The sequence below is a fragment of the Haliotis cracherodii genome, unplaced genomic scaffold (assembly GCF_022045235.1).
Source record: "Haliotis cracherodii isolate W230 unplaced genomic scaffold, xgHalCrac1.p SCAF_11, whole genome shotgun sequence".
Taxonomy (NCBI): Eukaryota; Metazoa; Mollusca; class Gastropoda; order Lepetellida; family Haliotidae; genus Haliotis; species Haliotis cracherodii.
In genome coordinates, this window is record NW_027266266.1 from 36,521,386 (window position 1) to 36,540,936 (window position 19,551).

At 41.9% G+C, this 19,551-nt stretch overlaps 1 protein-coding gene across 1 annotated transcript in view; it reads left to right on the top strand.

Annotated features, from left to right (window-relative positions):
• The window catches only part of LOC139455724 (NACHT and WD repeat domain-containing protein 2-like), a 35,984-nt gene extending 23,216 nt beyond the window's left edge, over nt 1-12,768 (top strand). The window contains exons 19-27 of the mRNA XM_071237272.1: nt 947-1,223; nt 5,304-5,424; nt 5,729-5,912; nt 7,056-7,162; nt 7,883-8,105; nt 8,863-9,000; nt 10,095-10,258; nt 11,111-11,255; nt 12,230-12,768. Coding sequence (XP_071093373.1) covers nt 947-1,223; nt 5,304-5,424; nt 5,729-5,912; nt 7,056-7,162; nt 7,883-8,105; nt 8,863-9,000; nt 10,095-10,258; nt 11,111-11,255; nt 12,230-12,348 — 1,478 coding nt within the window. The 3' untranslated portion in view covers nt 12,349-12,768. The remainder of the gene's footprint in view (nt 1-946; nt 1,224-5,303; nt 5,425-5,728; nt 5,913-7,055; nt 7,163-7,882; nt 8,106-8,862; nt 9,001-10,094; nt 10,259-11,110; nt 11,256-12,229) is intronic.
• Nucleotides 12,769-19,551: the final 6,783 nt, after the last annotated feature.

Here is a 19,551-nt window from a genome sequence, read left to right on the forward strand (position 1 = left end):
TACCTTTTCCTTTGTGATATGCCCATCTTCCCTAGGCAAGAGAGTTAACTGACTATAAAAATTCAGTTCCTACCCTTGCCGAACTAGGCTGGTATTATGGAGTTACATTTTGGCTGCACTAACGAGTCTATGCAAAGTCCAATCAAAATCGCGCACCGAAATCGAAATCCGGTTCATAAACCGTCGTGCAGATTTCGGTCGATTGCAGGATTTGCAAAACATGTGCACCGCCAACTCGTTGTCAGCAGATATTTTCCAAATCTTTTCATGTGTTTAATCAAGGTGCTTACGTGATTTGATGCATTTCGTGATGTAAGACCCGTTTCATCACATTATAGATCTTGATTATCGATCAGATCGTTCTGACTGGATCCAACCATTTTGTGTGAAGCAAACGCAAGTGATACGAGAGGTGGAATCTGATTGGTCCATAGGCGAGGCTTAGAAGGGACATAACTGGTAATAGCCACTGGTGGCGCTACGATCGAGCCCAGTAATTCCAGCCAAGTTCGACAAGGGTGGAAACTGAACTTGTAACGTCAGTTAACTCTCCTGCCTCGGGAAGATGTGATGTGCCAAGGGCTAAACACAACATTGGGTGTTTGCTTACAAATTCATCTGACATGTGCAATAAAACTTTAAATTCTTCGCTTTAAATTCACATAGCAACTGCGCAAAGTAATTCGATTTCTCCCCAAATTAACGATATCTCACCTTCCGGAGTTTAAGTGTGATGTTTCAAAATTAATAAAGAGTTCATTTTGCCCTTATACAGTCCATACATTCTTCTTTCCTTTCCATAAAATGTTTAACTGTCTAAAAATATCCATTCAACTTTTTTGCAAATTTTGAAACGTACTTGTAAACGGAAAACCTAACGAATTTTAATTATGTTCATGATGCGTGGCATCTGCCTTTAATAGCTTTCTCTCGTGTGTATGTACAGGGGAAGATCGGCCAGACAACTTCCGGGTGACACAGGATGAGGGTATTCTGTATTTCCCGTCAGACACCAGAGTTGTACTCCGAGATAACCGAGACCAGGGCCGTACATGCGTAGCTGAACATCCATGTCGTGTTCTGTTCTGTGCAACAAACGCTTTCAACCCACTGGTGACAGTCGGAGAGGACAGCGTTATTAGACTGTGGCGGTATAACGCTTCCTCCAAACTGGCGTGGCCCGAGAAAAGAAGTCAAGTAGAAGAACCCGCAAATATGATACGGTACGTCAAACATAATCTTCCCCTGGCAAGGCATCATCCACTGTATCAACTTTACAGGTTTGTCATTTCTAGAAACACCCCACCCATATTGTGAGAAATTTTGGCTTTACCCTACCTATCGCTGACAATTTTTTTTCATTTCCCCTCTCCTCCCCTCTGAAGTAAAGAGTTCTGTAATATGGATATATACACCTCGTCAAAAGTATCGCACCACCAAATTTGAAGTGCAATTTCCAGTTCATTTTGGATGAAGAGATTTTCAGTTTGTACACTGCCTGTATACTGGTTTCTTCCTTAACGTTTATGCAGGCCGTATGTACACCTAAGGAGTTCATGCGTCTTTACTGATTTGAAAATCTGTCTTTTGAACGATTGCATACACCAAACAGCCATACACCAAACTGCCATACACCAAACAGCCATACACCAAACTGTCATACACCAAACAGCCATACACCAAACAGCCATACACCAAACTGCCATACACCAAACTGCCATACACCAAACAGCCATACACCAAACAGCCATACACCAAACTGCCATGCACCAAACAGCCATACACCAAACAGCCATACACCAAACTGTCATACACCAAACAGCCATACACCAAACAGCCATACACCAAACAGCCATACACCAAACAGCCATACACCAAACAGCCATACACCAAACTGTCATACACCAAACTGTCATACACCAAACAGCCATACACCAAACTGTCATACACCAAACTGTCATACACCAAACTGCCATACACCAAACAGCCATACACCAAACAGCCATACACCAAACAGCCATACACCAAACTGTCATACACCAAACTGCCATACACCAAACTGTCATACACCAAACTGTCATACACCAAACAGCCATACACCAAACTGTCATACACCAAACTGTCATACACCAAACTGCCATACACCAAACTGCCATACACCAAACTGTCATACACCAAACTGTCATACACCAAACAGCCATACACCAAACTGTCATACACCAAACTGTCATACACCAAACAGCCATACACCAAACTGTCATACACCAAACTGTCATACACCAAACAGCCATACACCAAACTGCCATACACCAAACTGCCATGCACCAAACAGCCATACACCAAACAGCCATACACCAAACTGCCATACACCAAACAGCCATACACCAAACTGTCATACACCAAACAGCCATACACCAAACTGTCATACACCAAACAGCCATACACCAAACTGTCATACACCAAACAGCCATACACCAAACTGCCATACACCAAACTGTCATACACCAAACAGCCATACACCAAACTGTCATACACCAAACAGCCATACACCAAACTGCCATACACCAAACTGTCATACACCAAACAGCCATACACCAAACTGTCATACACCAAACTGTCATACACCAAACAGCCATACACCAAACTGCCATACACCAAACTGCCATGCACCAAACAGCCATACACCAAACAGCCATACACCAAACAGCCATGCACCAAACAGCCATACACCAAACTGCCATACACCAAACTGTCATACACCAAACAGCCATACACCAAACTGCCATGCACCAAACTGCCATGCACCAAACAGCCATACACCAAACAGCCATACACCAAACAGCCATACACCAAACTGTCATACACCAAACAGCCATACACCAAACTGCCATACACCAAACTGTCATACACCAAACAGCCATACACCAAACTGTCATACACCAAACAGCCATACACCAAACTGCCATACACCAAACTGTCATACACCAAACAGCCATACACCAAACTGTCATACACCAAACTGTCATACACCAAACAGCCATACACCAAACTGCCATACACCAAACTGCCATGCACCAAACAGCCATACACCAAACAGCCATACACCAAACAGCCATGCACCAAACAGCCATACACCAAACTGCCATACACCAAACTGTCATACACCAAACAGCCATACACCAAACTGCCATACACCAAACTGCCATGCACCAAACAGCCATACACCAAACAGCCATACACCAAACAGCCATACACCAAACAGCCATACACCAAACAGCCATACACCAAACAGCCATACACCAAACTGGCATACACCAAACTGTCATACACCAAACAGCCATACACCAAACTGTCATACACCAAACTGTCATACACCAAACTGCCATACACCAAACAGCCATACACCAAACAGCCATACACCAAACTGTCATACACCAAACTGCCATACACCAAACTGCCATACACCAAACTGCCATGCACCAAACTGTCATGCACCAAACAGCCATACACCAAACTGCCATGCACCAAACTGCCATGCACCAAACAGCCATACACCAAACTGTCATGCACCAAACAGCCATACACCAAACAGCCATACACCAAACTGCCATACACCAAACTGCCATACACCAAACTGCCATGCACCAAACAGCCATACACCAAACTGTCATACACCAAACTGTCATACACCAAACTGCCATACACCAAACTGCCATGCACCAAACAGCCATACACCAAACTGTCATGCACCAAACAGCCATACACCAAACTGTCATACACCAAACAGCCATACACCAAACTGTCATGCACCAAACAGCCATACACCAAACTGTCATACACCAAACTGTCATACACCAAACTGCCATACACCAAACTGTCATACACCAAACAGCCATACACCAAACTGCCATACACCAAACTGCCATGCACCAAACAGCCATACACCAAACAGCCATACACCAAACAGCCATACACCAAACAGCCATACACCAAACAGCCATACACCAAACAGCCATACACCAAACTGGCATACACCAAACTGTCATACACCAAACAGCCATACACCAAACTGTCATACACCAAACTGTCATACACCAAACTGCCATACACCAAACAGCCATACACCAAACAGCCATACACCAAACTGTCATACACCAAACTGCCATACACCAAACTGCCATACACCAAACTGCCATGCACCAAACTGTCATGCACCAAACAGCCATACACCAAACTGCCATGCACCAAACTGCCATGCACCAAACAGCCATACACCAAACTGTCATGCACCAAACAGCCATACACCAAACAGCCATACACCAAACTGCCATACACCAAACTGCCATACACCAAACTGCCATGCACCAAACAGCCATACACCAAACTGTCATACACCAAACTGTCATACACCAAACTGCCATACACCAAACTGCCATGCACCAAACAGCCATACACCAAACTGTCATGCACCAAACAGCCATACACCAAACTGTCATACACCAAACAGCCATACACCAAACTGTCATGCACCAAACAGCCATACACCAAACTGTCATACACCAAACTGTCATACACCAAACTGCCATACACCAAACAGCCATACACCAAACTGCCATACACCAAACTGCCATGCACCAAACAGCCATACACCAAACTGCCATACACCAAACAGCCATACACCAAACTGTCATACACCAAACTGTCATACACCAAACTGTCATACACCAAACTGCCATACACCAAACTGTCATACACCAAACTGTCATACACCAAACAGCCATACACCAAACTGCCATACACCAAACTGCCATACACCAAACTGCCATGCACCAAACAGCCATACACCAAACTGCCATGCACCAAACAGCCATACACCAAACTGTCATACACCAAACTGTCATACACCAAACAGCCATACACCAAACAGCCATACACCAAACTGCCATACACCAAACAGCCATACACCAAACTGTCATGCACCAAACAGCCATACACCAAACAGCCATACACCAAACTGCCATGCACCAAACTGCCATACACCAAACAGCCATACACCAAACAGCCATACACCAAACAGCCATACACCAAACAGCCATACACCAAACAGCCATACACCAAACTGCCATACACCAAACTGCCATGCTCCAAACTGCCATACATGGATTAACGAACCATGTCACTTCCTAAATTCGGTGTTTCCGGGTGAACAGGGTCCGGACAAGTCAGTATTTCCAGTAACCATGACGCAGTTACATCAGAGAGTCTGACTCCATGTACGTGTATGTCTTACAACTACATTTCAGGAGTCTGTGCCTGTTCCGGAAACCCCGTTATGCCCTGGCCCTGAAGGTAGCCACAGACAGGTCAAGACAGGTGCTGGTGCAGGACCTGCTCGAGGGCAGACTCGTCAGATGCGCCACGTGTGTAAGTTACAAACTCAGATTCTGATTCTGAAATGATATATTCCCGAAACTGCTGGGTAAAAATAATTTGTCCTCAGATTTTACTTCAGAAACTTCGTTTACAAGACATAGTCCGAAAACTAAAGTATTGTTGGTCCTCCAAAAATGTGTATTTCTTGAAGGCTGTCTCAAACAAACATCCCAGGACTCAATTCCCCAAGATAAAATTGTATAGTTGTATTTCTGTGGACAAGATGTCTGTTTCAAACCACGAGCTACCATTATGTTTGGTGGAGTATTATGTTTTACTGTTATGTGTGATGCAGAAGGGTAACTTGGAGATGGAGATGTACGAAGAAGAGCCTGGGAATGTGACAGCTGTTATACGAAGTCCGTCGGGGAAACTGTGCATCCTTGACCTTGAACACATGACCCTGACCCGCCTTGACCTTTCAACCAAAGACCTTTCGCCAACAAAACGGTCATTTCGGATCCTCAAGAAACATGAAGGTTTTTGATAGTTTAAGCATAAACGTCTTGATGAATATTGGTGTCATTTGCGAATCATTGTACCAAGATTTATCAAAACAGAATGTGGATAGGGAATATTATTACATGTGTTACGATGATAAGTTAAAGTGGGCCAGTTAGTGTATGTGACCCTTTGTGCAATTTTATGCCAGCACGACATGTTATATGGATGGCAATGTAGCGTGGATGCTTATCCTCCATACCTACAGGGCTCGCATATCCATGAACCTACCCTAACTCCTGGATGCATTCCCATGGTTCTCTCGATCTCAAATTACCCGTCCTGGATTTTCATTAGCAAATTTGATTTGTGAATGTCCATTTAACCATCACTCATTCCTGCAACAGTTTGCAAAAGTAACCTGGCAGGGAAGTTTTGTGTAGAAATTGGTTCAATGAAGACTGGGGTAAGAAATTAATTTGCAACCACATGACCCCCTACAAAGATTGAAAGGTTGTGAATGTGTGCCGAAAAAAGCAAATGTATTGATTTCAAAGACAAGAAGAGTTAAGCTACCAATCGACAGTTGTGTGTTATGCGAAGAAAACAATTAATAGGTTAAAATCAAATTATACATAAAAATAAAACCATTTAGAAGTATTCTTTTACTGCTGATTAAGTGCCAGTCCAGTTCATTGTTTATATAATATCGCTAACGGGTTTATTTGCTCCTCAGTTTATGTCAAAATCAAATGTAAGCCTCACAAGTAATTAATACGTAACCAAATTTAATCGAAACATGATAAGGTTACAACATCTTCCTGAGGCAAGGAAGTTAACTGACTCAAGTCCAGTTTCAACTGGATTTTTTCAGTCAGTTAACGCCCTTGCATAGGGAAGATTAGGTTACGGCGCAAACCGTTAGTAGGAACTACAGCTTAAAACAACGTTTATCATATTTTCCATATAAATACCAGCACAGGAATCTATAAGACAAGCTGCTCCTTAACTAACTACTTCTAAATAATGAATGTGATTGTAGAGCGTGTAGCATTGGAGCTTAATCAATAGCGTGTGCTCGTTACGTGTGACGGGTGACCCAGATGCGAGATGCAGTACCCCTGGATATCTATTGTGATGGAAGGTGACCATTACATTGATGGTTGCTGTCTGTCTTCCAGGTATTGTGGCAGTCAGTAGTGGCGGTGACAGCATGGATATCTACGATCTCAAGAGGAACACTCAGGAGAAACTTCATTGTGAAAAAGAAACCATAGAAAACTTCCAGGTAAGATGCATCTCAACGGTATTCCTCATACAGGCGGTCACGACGTCTTCGTTTTGTTGGGCAGAACACCTAGTGTCATCACCTTTTTCATAGTGATTCATAAACTCATGCTTAGGGGCGGATCATTTGATATGCTTGGGGATGGCTTTGATTTTATCGGGGGGAAAGAGTCCTAGAAAATTCTTGAAAATAATAATTATGCTTCAGACTATTGAAAAAAAATAAACTTAATTTTCTGCCACAAAACTGCATTGTTTGCACGGTGTGTAGATTTTATCAAAACCAAATTCAGGCGCATATATAAAAAAAATAAAAACATCTGGTTTGATTTAAAGCTGTAGCTGAACAAAATATCTAATCTCCATGCAAAATCTCAGGCCCTCCCAGAATATTACATGATCGGCCCATTATGCTATAGTCAGACACGTTCAGTGGACGTTTGGAACATATTCCTTACGGTTATGGAAAGGACCTGTCTTACACTTTAAAAAACATTAAGCAATGTTCCAATGGCTTCCTGTGATGTTACACACCGACTCCAGTAATGTCCCCATGATTGTTTGTGATGTGTGGGACTGCTGAGTATCTCTCCAAGAATATATCAATGGTTGGCTCTGACATTACAGAGAATCTCTACTATGTGGAACCAGTTCACAGTAACCACCGCCGTCATGTTGCTTGCATGTTGCCTTCACACAAAGTCACAACATATCGTTTCAGCTGAACGAGACGGAGACAGTGTTGGCCATGGCTACAGAAGATGGGTCGTGTATCGTCTATAATCTGGAGAAAAAAGTCCTGCTTTTTTGTCTCAAACCAGAAGATATTTGCCCCGAAAGTCCGGACAGCTGTGACTTCCTAAGAGTGTCAGGTGTCACAAATGACGGGAAGTTCCTGGTTCTGGAAACTGAGGATTTGCCGAAAATTTGGAATATTGAAAAAGGTCTAATTGATTTCTTCTCACTGAGCATAAGCATGCATTGTAGAGTTACGCAATGCTCATTTTGAGGCCTTGTTGAGCTTTGGCATGCATTGTAGAGTTACGCAATGCTCATTTTGAGGCCTTGTTGAGCTTTGGCATGCATTGTAGAGTTATACAATGCACAATTTGAGGTCTCGTCGAGATTTTCAATTGTTTGAAAAGTTTGGCTTGTTTTTTGTTTATTTAACGCCACACGTCATATTCCAGCTAAATAGCCGCTTTTAATGCTTTTAGCGAGGCGACTGATTTGTATGCTATGGAGCAGCATGGCATCAGCTTTCTGTCTATAGATCTGTGGAAATAAATGCAAGTACATGTTCTGCTTCCACTGGCACAATCCTCTGGTGATCTAGATATATGTTTTTCCATTGAATTCCGTCAATTTGGGTGTAACTCGGAATGCGTTTAGTTATTGATCCCTCGATGACGCCCATGGGAAATCGGGGGAAATAGGTTGCCGGTTTCCGGATTTGTCCGTAAGCGCCCACTTACGAGTGTCGTGTGCTCCAGAAGTGTTACTAGGCTGACTCAATATCCTATAGGAACCAAACTGCGGAGATCTCTGCTCTTTGTTGTGCCCAGACCCGGTTACATACAGACCGCCACGATATATAGATATAATAATGCTGATTGTGGCATAAAACAACCCTCATTCATGCAATTTGCCACATTAATTTTGAATCCACTCACTAGCTAACGAATGAGTTTCCTTCTTCAGGACAAGCCTCCAGTGACCTGGAGATGTACTGGGAAAATGGAGATTACATAGAGCTCTCGAAAACCGCACTTCTTCCGGGAAATCAGCTCCTTGCAGCGACAGATACCGGAACAACCTATGTGTTGGACATTACGACAGGTACAATTGTTTGTTTGTTGTTTGTTTGTTGTTTAACGCCGTACTCAGCAATATTCTAGCTATATGACGGCGGTCTGTAAGTAATCGAGTCTAGGCCAGACAATCCAGTGATTGAATTCATGAGCATCGATCCACGCTTTGACATTGTTCGTTTGTTTGTTTGTTGTTTAACGTCGTACTCAGCAATATTCCAGCTATATGACGGCGGTCTGTAAGTAATCGAGTCTGGGCCAGACAATCCAGTGATTGATATCATGAGCATCGATCCACGCTTAGACATTGTTCGTTTGTTTGTTTGTTGTTTAACGCCGCACTCAGCAATATTCCAGCTATATGACGGCGGTCTGTAAATATCGATTGATATCATGAGCATCGATTCAGGCTAGTATGACATGCATCAACCAAGTCAGCGAGCCTGACCAGCCGATCCCGTTAGTCGCCTCTTACTACAAGCGTAGTCGCCTTTTACGGCAAGCATAGGTGGCTGAAAGACCTATTCTACCCCGGATCTTCACGGGTCACGACAGGTAAAAAGAAGGAAGTTTGGGTAAAGAGGGACACGTTTTCAAAGACCTTCCCACAGTGTAATGATTCGTTAGTCAAGTAGGGAATGTGTTCATCAATCGGACTGTCTGTTTAATTCCAGTGTGTGTTTCATTACGACAGTCCATACCTTGGTGTCGGCTTTGAGTAGCTGTTAAACGGGTATTGAATAAGTGTACAACACTGTGCAACACTGTGCAACACTTACCAAAAGTTCGAATTACTAGTATTTGAATTGCCGTTGTTAAATTTTAACTTACCCACTCACTCGAATTATTTGAAAATAGTTTTGGGCCATAACCAAATTTTGACGGCTCAGTAATATTTTCCTTTGAAGGAAACAAGTTATATACACTACTCAAAAGAAATTTAGGACCACTCGATTCTTTCATATTCGGGTGGTCCTTAACTCCTTTTGAGTAGTTCATATCACACAGGTGTTCATCCATAAGTAAGATCAGATTCAGTCCGTCACATTAAGTTTTGATTATTCATTTGACTTTAGGATCCTTGATTTCGAAAGGCCAGTAAGCCATGTTTGCATTCACTAGGGCATACGTTGGTTGAAAACTCCTTTCATCGCGGAGAAGTTCGTATATCGTCCAGTCGCAGCGACACCTTCTTGACCTACGGTGAAGACACCCAGGATCAGACCATCGCTGTGTGGAGCAAATCAAAGGTGGCTCCCAAGGCTACCTTCACTTCCGATCAGCAGGTACCGTAGCATGTGAACATTCACTTTACTTTGACAGAAGTGCATTCTGTGTCAAGGATGCCCTGTTTAACGTACTTTGTCTGTATTAAGGGCGTGGGGGCCCAGTGGTCTAAGGTGCCAGCACTGACTGTGTTGAGGTGCAGACGGTTGGTCGTTTGTTCGACTCCTTCATTTATGATCTTTGGTTTGTTAGCAGTTGAAACTGGACTTTTTCAGTCAGCTAACTCCCTTGCCTTGCCTTGGAAAGATCCACTATACCCATGGTTTTGAGTTTCTCGACAGTGCAATAAATAAAATACTGAACAGCACTTAACAGGGCAGTGAAGGGTAGGGAATTCTTTGTATTTCTCTGTAGTCCCAGTGTTAGAATCGCATATTTTTAACAACCATACATTATGACAATGTTTATGATATAAAGCAAACGATAAATGAACTTTCACAAAAATAGGACCCGTAAAGATCCGGGAAAGAATAGGTCTTCAGCAACCCATGCTTGTCGTAAGAGGCGACTAACGGGATCGGGTGGTCAGGCTCGCTGATTGGTTGATGCATGTCATCGTATCCCAATTGTGTAAATCGATGTTCATGGTGTCAATCACTGGATTTTCTGGTCCAGACTCGATTATTTACAGAACACCGTCATATAGCTGGAATATTGCTGAGTGCGACGTTAAACAAAAAACAAGCAAACAAACAATAAAACAAACGTGACCAACCCCTGGAAATAATGAACGTATTTTCACGACTGCCCGATACAAGCTATATTCCCATCCCTGGTGTGTGCATCAGTTGCATTGTGAAGTGAGAACATACGCAGAGTACGTCAAGGACATTACTCTTTTATTAAACCAGCTGGATGAAGTGACGCTTAGTGAAGATGGAAACTTCATCATCGGCTGTCTGAGGAACCCTGCGAGAATAGTCACTTGGCACGTTCAAGACGGAACTATATCACGTGAAAAGTGCATGGATGGCAAAGCCCTTTTCAGAAATGAAAGTAAGTCAGTCCTTCTTCAGTGCGAGTACCGCAGAGGCAGGACACGCTCAACCGTTTCACGAACACCTGGTGTCATCATTGATTTTCAGTGATCTATTCATATAAGTTTAACCACTTTTATCTCTTTCGGCAGATAAGCGAGTCTAGATATTCTCTGGAGTTGACAAAAAAAACATTTCTTGTAACACTCTCATGACAGTGTAAAAATGTGGCCTTTGACCTGCTACGTGGCTACTGAATTGTCTGGGTTATTCATTTCAGTGAATACGTAATTACTTGTGTGTGTGGGTAACATACGTTCTGTTGCACAGGGACTGTTGTTCCTGTTAAGACTAACAGTGATTATACTATATGATTCTGGAAATAATACGATTATTATTATTGTTGTTGTTATTATTGTTGTTGTTGTTGTTGTTGTCATTATTATTGTTTATGTTCGTTATTATAATAATAATAATTATTATTATTATTGTTGTTGTTGTTGTTGTTGGATAGAACAGGCATTCTACATTTGCAGGTGGATGTCAGCAAAGTTTTAACATCTTCTATTTTAATTTAGAAATAAAGAAATAAACGAATATCGTACAATAAAACACTGCAGGGAGAATGAAGCAGGGGGTGTAGAATAAACAGTGACCAGTCGATTTTTTCGTATACAAGATTCATCTAAGGGGAACAACTCACTCGAAACTTCCCTCTGAAATATAACTTCATTCAATTTACGACGTCATCAAGTTGCGAGTGCATGTTCGAATCTCCAGAAATGACGTCATGACAGAACAATGTTGTGTCGTAAAATAAACCAGGCTTCGTTCTTCATTTTGTCCTTTGCCATTCATCGCGTAGCTATCTTTTTATAATCTCATATTACACGGGTCCACACTCGCGGACACTGGTCAGCCCCCGAGTAGCCTCATAAAACGTGACTAGATGCACACGATACATTTGAGATTAACATTTCAATTTTTTTGTAGTACTGGACATGGATATCAAACTGGACGACGAGGAAACAACCGAGGACAGGTACTCGACAGATGACAATCTCGAGTCCGCCGACGAAGAGGGGGGAAACCTTGGCGATATATTTGGATGATGTATCAATTACAACAAGGCACACCACAGCCGTATGGTAGACAGTAGACAGTCTCATTCGTCACCACTCGCCCCTTTCCGTAACCTGCAAGAAGACTCGTTTCCCTATCAATGAATGTTATGTGCGAAAATACGACAACCCAATCAGAATGCGCGTTTGATTTCAAGTTCTTCGCCAAAGAATCCCTCAGAAATAATTTTTGATTTTACATGTCTTGCATCTAAAAATATACCCTAGATACAGTTAAATGTGTTCAACCATACTGTACAATTACGCATGTCCCGTTGTGCTTTAAATTGCATCTGAAATATATATAAAATATTGGGAATTTGACAATGGTTTTAGGAATGCCCATTTGCGCTAAGACGGAACCCGGTTGCAAAAATGGCCATGAGAGGGCACGAGTCGCTATTCGGCTTGTCCCGGAATAACACGAGTTGGTCACCAATGCCCCTACACTGTCTCCTGAAGCCTGGGTGTGACTTCATCCACTTAAAAAACATTATATGACACTGTCTACCAATACCATTAATACAGCATTCGAGAAAGCATTCAGTGCATGAAATACTTTGATAATCACAATGCTGTAGATTGTAATCAAGTTAAATTGCTTACTCTGACAGTATTTGTAACAGTGCTGTAAGTTACATTTGGATACTGAAACTGACTTTGGCTCAGTTTAACGCCTATCAATATGTATCAAGATTCTAAGACTCCAGTATATCATTAAGCAGCTGTTGGAGGGAAGAGACGCCGTATGGCTGATATAATACGACATACGAAAATACGTAAGAATTTACTTTAGAACTGATTTTCACGTTGTGTGGGTTCATTCGAGCATGAACCTTCATACTCCAATGAACTCTAAGAAAGTGAAAGTCAATTCTTATAATTTATTTTATCATTATTTTATACCTCTAGGGATGTATTACACAATTTGATGTAGAACGTGTGACGCTGGACGCTGGAACAGAATAGTTCACCAAAAGGAGAGGCTGCATGTATGCTCAAATTGCTCTACAGAAACATCTTTTTCAGTTTGGATACAACAAATAGATTCAAATAATATCATCATTAGATGATACAGGTCTCTTACGCACTACCTCAGAGAGTCGGTCACAGTGAAAGCGCGTCGTAATACATTAACGTCAAATACAAGACGTCAACATGGCCGACACAATAAACGTGATTGGAGAGATTTCCGACGTTGTTAATGAACCTGTGGCGATAACAAGTGTTCGTGAGCATTGATCAATTTGCCGATAATTCACACTCATATGAACGTCAGTTTCGCGCTCATTTGGTCTGAGACCTGCATCACTTCGGGCTTTCCTCCCACATTAAGCTGACACGCCGCGATATAACTGGAATACTGTTAAAAGCGACGTTAAACCCACCTTACTCATTCATTCGACCGACCCCACGTCCAATTGAGGAGTAAATCGTAAATCGTGTAAACTTCACATTAATATAATATTTTTGATAAACAATGCAATCTGCCTGATTAGACCAGGATGTGTTCGATAGTTATAACTAGCGTTTGTTGAATAATGTGATCGTCATCTTAGATCAGCGCGTCATGCGCTTCTGTCACAGTACATTTCTACAATATGATAGTTATTGGTCGGTTTTCATCATACGGTCCCCTAAATGCCCTATTTTTCATCAAGCTGGAATTTTTCAAATTTTAGTTTGAAACGACAGTATATTAGAAATGATCTCGACTACCTACACCATATGAAGTATATCAACTCATTTGTGTTCCATCACATATGAACAATGTTTTCTGCTGCTGCGTTTAATAGCTCGGTGGGTGTTTTTTTTTGCTCGGATGCGCATACCGTAAAAATCATGAAAGTAGAAAAAGAATCTCAATTGAAAGGTTTTTTTATTACCGCCGAGTCTGAAAACCTAATCTAGCAATAGAATATATCACAAACTGTTTTCGTGCATGTCATGCAAGATATTAAACTCACCAACGACAGCACGTTTAAATAATTGCTCAGGATATTGGCCATTTCTTAATACTTACTGACCATATGTTTACACAATAGACAGAATAATAATTTAAAAGTGTTTTTTATACTTCAAGTTTTGAAAAAAAATCCGTGAGCCAACTAACAAAAAACATGCCCTACAATGGCAAGTAAAATTTGATGTTATTTGTGTGTTATATGTATTTTAATATGGTGTTCAACAACGTCAAATACTATACGTAAATACAATGTCCTTGTATGTAGAGAGACTGTGCCTCGTGATCAACAGTAGTAATTGTCGTGTCCTTTTTGTCGCATTATGTTTGTTTGTGAGGGTACAAAGAAGTCATTACTCGTCAAAGGGTCATACTCAGTATGAAAACTGTATGTACAATTCCATTTGCGGCCTACAGAGGCTATTGCCCTTGGTGATAACTTTGGACGATGGAACAATTGAACAGGAAATTGTCATTTTTTCAAAGTGTGCCATGTGGACCCAGTGGAATCTGTTTCATGGTCGACAATCGAGACGCTCTCTGGCGGTGACATTATATATTTATCGTTTGGTTTAAGGTGAAACGCATTGAAGTCTATTGTTTTGGTAAAACATCTCGCTACGAAAGAGATAGGGAGTTTTTTGTCCCTACGTACACCTCTTGCAAGAAAAATCCTAAAAAACGACTTTTGAATAAATACTGAGTCGAGTCAACTGTTTACTTTCCATATATGTGTCGACACCACAATCACACATGTATTGATGCGGAGGATATATATTCATGTATGTGTTTCTCTTCTACATCTACATCAATGCATGTGTGATACAGTCAAACACCGTTGTGTCTGAAGTTGAAGGGACCTACGTAAATACTTCGAGATTCGACACATCCGAAAATGATGAGTAAAGAAGGAATACGCAGGGACCAAGCTTTTACTTCGTGACAAGCGTATGTTCGACACGTCAAAGTTCGACACAACGGTGTTTAAATGTGTTATTATCATCTGTGATATTGTTATATTAGTTTTTTAATGTTGACTCTCGATTGTATTGAAGTACTTCGCAGCCTACATGCTGGCCACCAGTTTCAACAGTGTGAATGTATTACAATACGAGTAATTTGAGACGGGTGACATCAATGAGATAATCAAAAATTCGGCTACGAGATCCTTTGCGAGTCTCTTGTGTGTACAAAAAAAATGGTTTCACACTTTGTACCATTGGGAAATCGAACCCGGATCTTTGGCATGAAGAGCTGACGTTTTTATAAAACACCGTAAAAACAGAATAACATCCTCGATATCAGCTTACACTCTTAAGTGAGAGACATTCTAGGCGCTAGGCCATCCCTATTTTTGTTATATGTGTTTCTCATCTTCTCCTTCCCACCCCTCAAACCTAGAAACATAATCGGGGCAAACCGGGATTCGAACCCACAATCATAGGTTTCTGGCGCGTCCGAAGGGACGCAACTCTGCACAGCGAATCGCGGCGCCTTAGACGACTGGGCCACCCGTGCCTAGAATCAAGTATTTCATTAATTAATGTTATGTATGTGGAATGAGGGATGTTATTGAAATATGCCTATCGGCTTGATCTTGAATATTCGTCGGAATGAAAATCCAGGGCGGGCGGGAGATTGGAAACTCAGACAAACATACGGACATGCCGAGGTTAGTGATCAGAGCGTGAGATGGTGATTTAACTTCCAACACTTTGGTAGCTTTGGTGGTGAACGAGTCCAGGTTATCACAATAGGATGGAGACGTAGTGTCCCACGTAATCCAGGATGACAAAATTATGACTAATGTCGATTTCTCTGAGAATATAGGTTAAAGAAGCTTTACATACATATATTGTGCCGTATATCTATAATTTGTGTCATAAATGTTTAACATCAATACAATTCCAATTATGTATTTGTTATGAACAAACATCTTTGCTGTTAGAAATGCTTTTCTGAGAATGATTGTATACTCTGTGAAACATTATATGACATGTTTATTTTGATATTATATTTCTATACACTTCCGGTTGTAGTCCTTTTAACGCAAATTCCTGAAGAAAATAAATATATTTCTTGAAATACAGAATATAAAAACGACAAAAAACATTTTTCATAACCATAAGATATATCTACCAAAAGCAGAATCCATTTTACAATTCCGACCATATCTTGATATGAATCGTGTTTATAAATCACTAGCTTCCCTGGAATTTAATTCAACAGATCTTACGCACTAATAATTAATAATAACAGTTCGTGCGTGTTTTCATCAGCATGCATCAACGCATCGTCATAGTACTGGTCAGTGCTATATCCCCGCGTTACAGTTATATTTTGTGCATTCCAGTCGACCCGGGATGATACCCTTCCAGGTCTTCAATATCAATGTTTGTGACAGGCGACTAACGGGATCGGGTGGTCAGGCTCGCTGACTTGGTTGATGCATGTCATCGTATCCCAATTGCGAGGATCGATGCTCATGATGTCAATCTCTGGACTGTCTGGTCAAGACTGGATTATTGACAGACCGCCGTCATATAGCTGGAATGTTGCTGAGTGCGGCGTCAAACAATCTCATTGAAGTCAGATCTCAGTTCTCGCTGCCGCTAAACAAAGATCTGAGGACATCCCATTACGGGTCACGTCAAACCGACCTTTCGTGAACTCCCACCGACCAATGGAATTACTGACATTAGCCAATCAGAAGGCAGCTTTCTCGTGCTTTACGGCACTAATTGCAAATTGGCGACTACGCTTCGAAACATATTTTGACAAATTCTCGCTTAAAAATTTGAAACCTGAACAAAAGAACATTCTCGAATGGCTAATATATGGTCTAGATTGTATAGATTCAGTCGTTAAGCCCGTAACTATCGTGCGGAATACCCCGTTTTAAAGATTTCGAGGCTGCGTGATTAGAAATCACATTCCGACTGTCACTTTCATGATCTGGTAAGCGACGCTCTGATTGGTCGGATGAAAGGTCGTTCTGATGCGACCCCTAATGGATGTCCTCAGATCTTCGTTTAGCGGTCGCGAGAACTAAGATCTAATTTTAATGAGATTGGGCGTTACACAACCAAGCAACCAACTACCCAATCAAAGCTTGCTTCCATTCTTCAACCCCTCAAATCGGACTGACATGTCCAGTTATTTTCAGTTAGGCTATCAGTTGATGGTAAATATCACATGTCACTGACACCTGTCAATCACTCTTATCGACTCAAGGCTGTATAAGGCGTGCACATGTCAACAATCACTGTAGCCATGGCCATAAAACGATCCTAGCATTGACTTTCGTAAATCTGCGTTGAAGTATGGGATACGTTGTGATCGATTTGTGGATGGGCGCCTTATATCAACGTCAGTTTAATTCGGATTTTGACCGCATCCGTGGTTTTGTGGTAGAGCGTCCGCCCGGAGAACGGAAGGTCCGGGGTTCGATCCCCGGCCACGTCATACCAAGACGTTAAACGATGATACGTGTTGTTACCCTGTCTGGCGCTCGTCATTAAGGGGCTAAAACAAGAACTGGTCGGCTCGGAGACAGTATACTTTGTCTGAGTGGGGTAATCATATTAAACTGCGGCATGGTATCTCAGTGAGCTAGTACTATAATCGGCATCAGTCCGTACTGGTACAAGCAGCCACACACATACGTGCATGCACGTCGCTATATAACTGCAATAATCTTGGACGCGACATTAAACCCAATTTCACCTAACTTCACCTAATTCGGGTTAAGACAGATAATAACTGATCATTAAACGTACCATATAGGTTTCATAGTCAGCGTGTTAGTTATAGTTCTAGCCCACTGAGATACCTAGCCGTGTGTCGTGCCAGGCCAGTGAGTCACCATGTCGTGTGTTATAGTGCTAGCCCACTGACATGCCATGTGTTATAGTGCTAGCCCACTGACATGCCATGTGTTATAGTGCTAGCCCACTGACCTGCCATGTGTTATAGTGCTAGCCCACTGACATGCCATGTGTTATAGTAATAGCCCACTGACATGCCATGTGTTATAGTAATAGCCCACTGACATGCCATGTGTTATAGTAATAGCCCACTGACATGCCATGTGTTATAGTAATAGCCCACTGACATGACATGTGTTATAGCGCTAGCCCACTGACATGCCATGTGTTATAGTAATAGCCCACTGACATGCCATGTGTTATAGTGCTAGCCCACTGACATGCCATGTGTTATAGTAATAGCCCACTGACATGCCATGTGTTATAGTGCTAGCCCACTGACATGCCATGTGTTATAGTAATAGCCCACTGACATGCCATGTGTTATAGTGCTAGCCCACTGACATGCCATGTGTTATAGTAATAGCCAACTGACATGCCATGTGTTATAGTGCTAACCCACTGACATGCCATGTGTTATACTAATAGCCCACTGACATGCCATGTGTTATAGTGCTAGCCCACTGACATGCCATGTGTTATAGTGCTAGCCCACTGACATTCCATGTGTTATAGTAATAGCCCACTGACATGCCATGTGTTATAGTAATAGCCCACTGACATGCCATGTGTTATAGTGCTAGCCCACTGACATGCCATGTGTTATAGTAATAGCCCACTGACATGCCATGTGTTATAGTGCTAGCCCACTGACATGCCATGTGTTATAGTAATAGCCCACTGACATGCCATGTGTTATAGTGCTAGCCCACTGACATGCCATGTGTTATAGTAATAGCCCACTGACATGCCATGTGTTATAGTGCTAACCCACTGACATGCCATGTGTTATACTAATAGCCCACTGACATGCCATGTGTTATAGTGCTAGCCCACTGACATGCCATGTGTTATAGTGCTAGCCCACTGACATTCCATGTGTTATAGTAATAGCCCACTGACATGCCATGTGTTATAGTAATAGCCCACTGACATGCCATGTGTTATAGTGCTAACCCACTGACATGCCATGTGTTATAGTAATAGCCCACTGACATGCCATGTGTTATAGTAATAGCCCACTGGCATGCCATGTGTTATAGTAATAGCCCACTGACATACCATGTGTTATAGTGCTAGCCCACTGACATGCCATGTGTTATAGTGCTAGCCCACTGACATGCCATGTGTTATAGTGCTAGCCCACTAGGATACCATGCCGTGTTTTAAAGTGCTCTCCCACTGAGATAAATTGCTGAATTTCCAACCAGCATGGGTAATTTCAGTGAAGAAAACATTTGATAA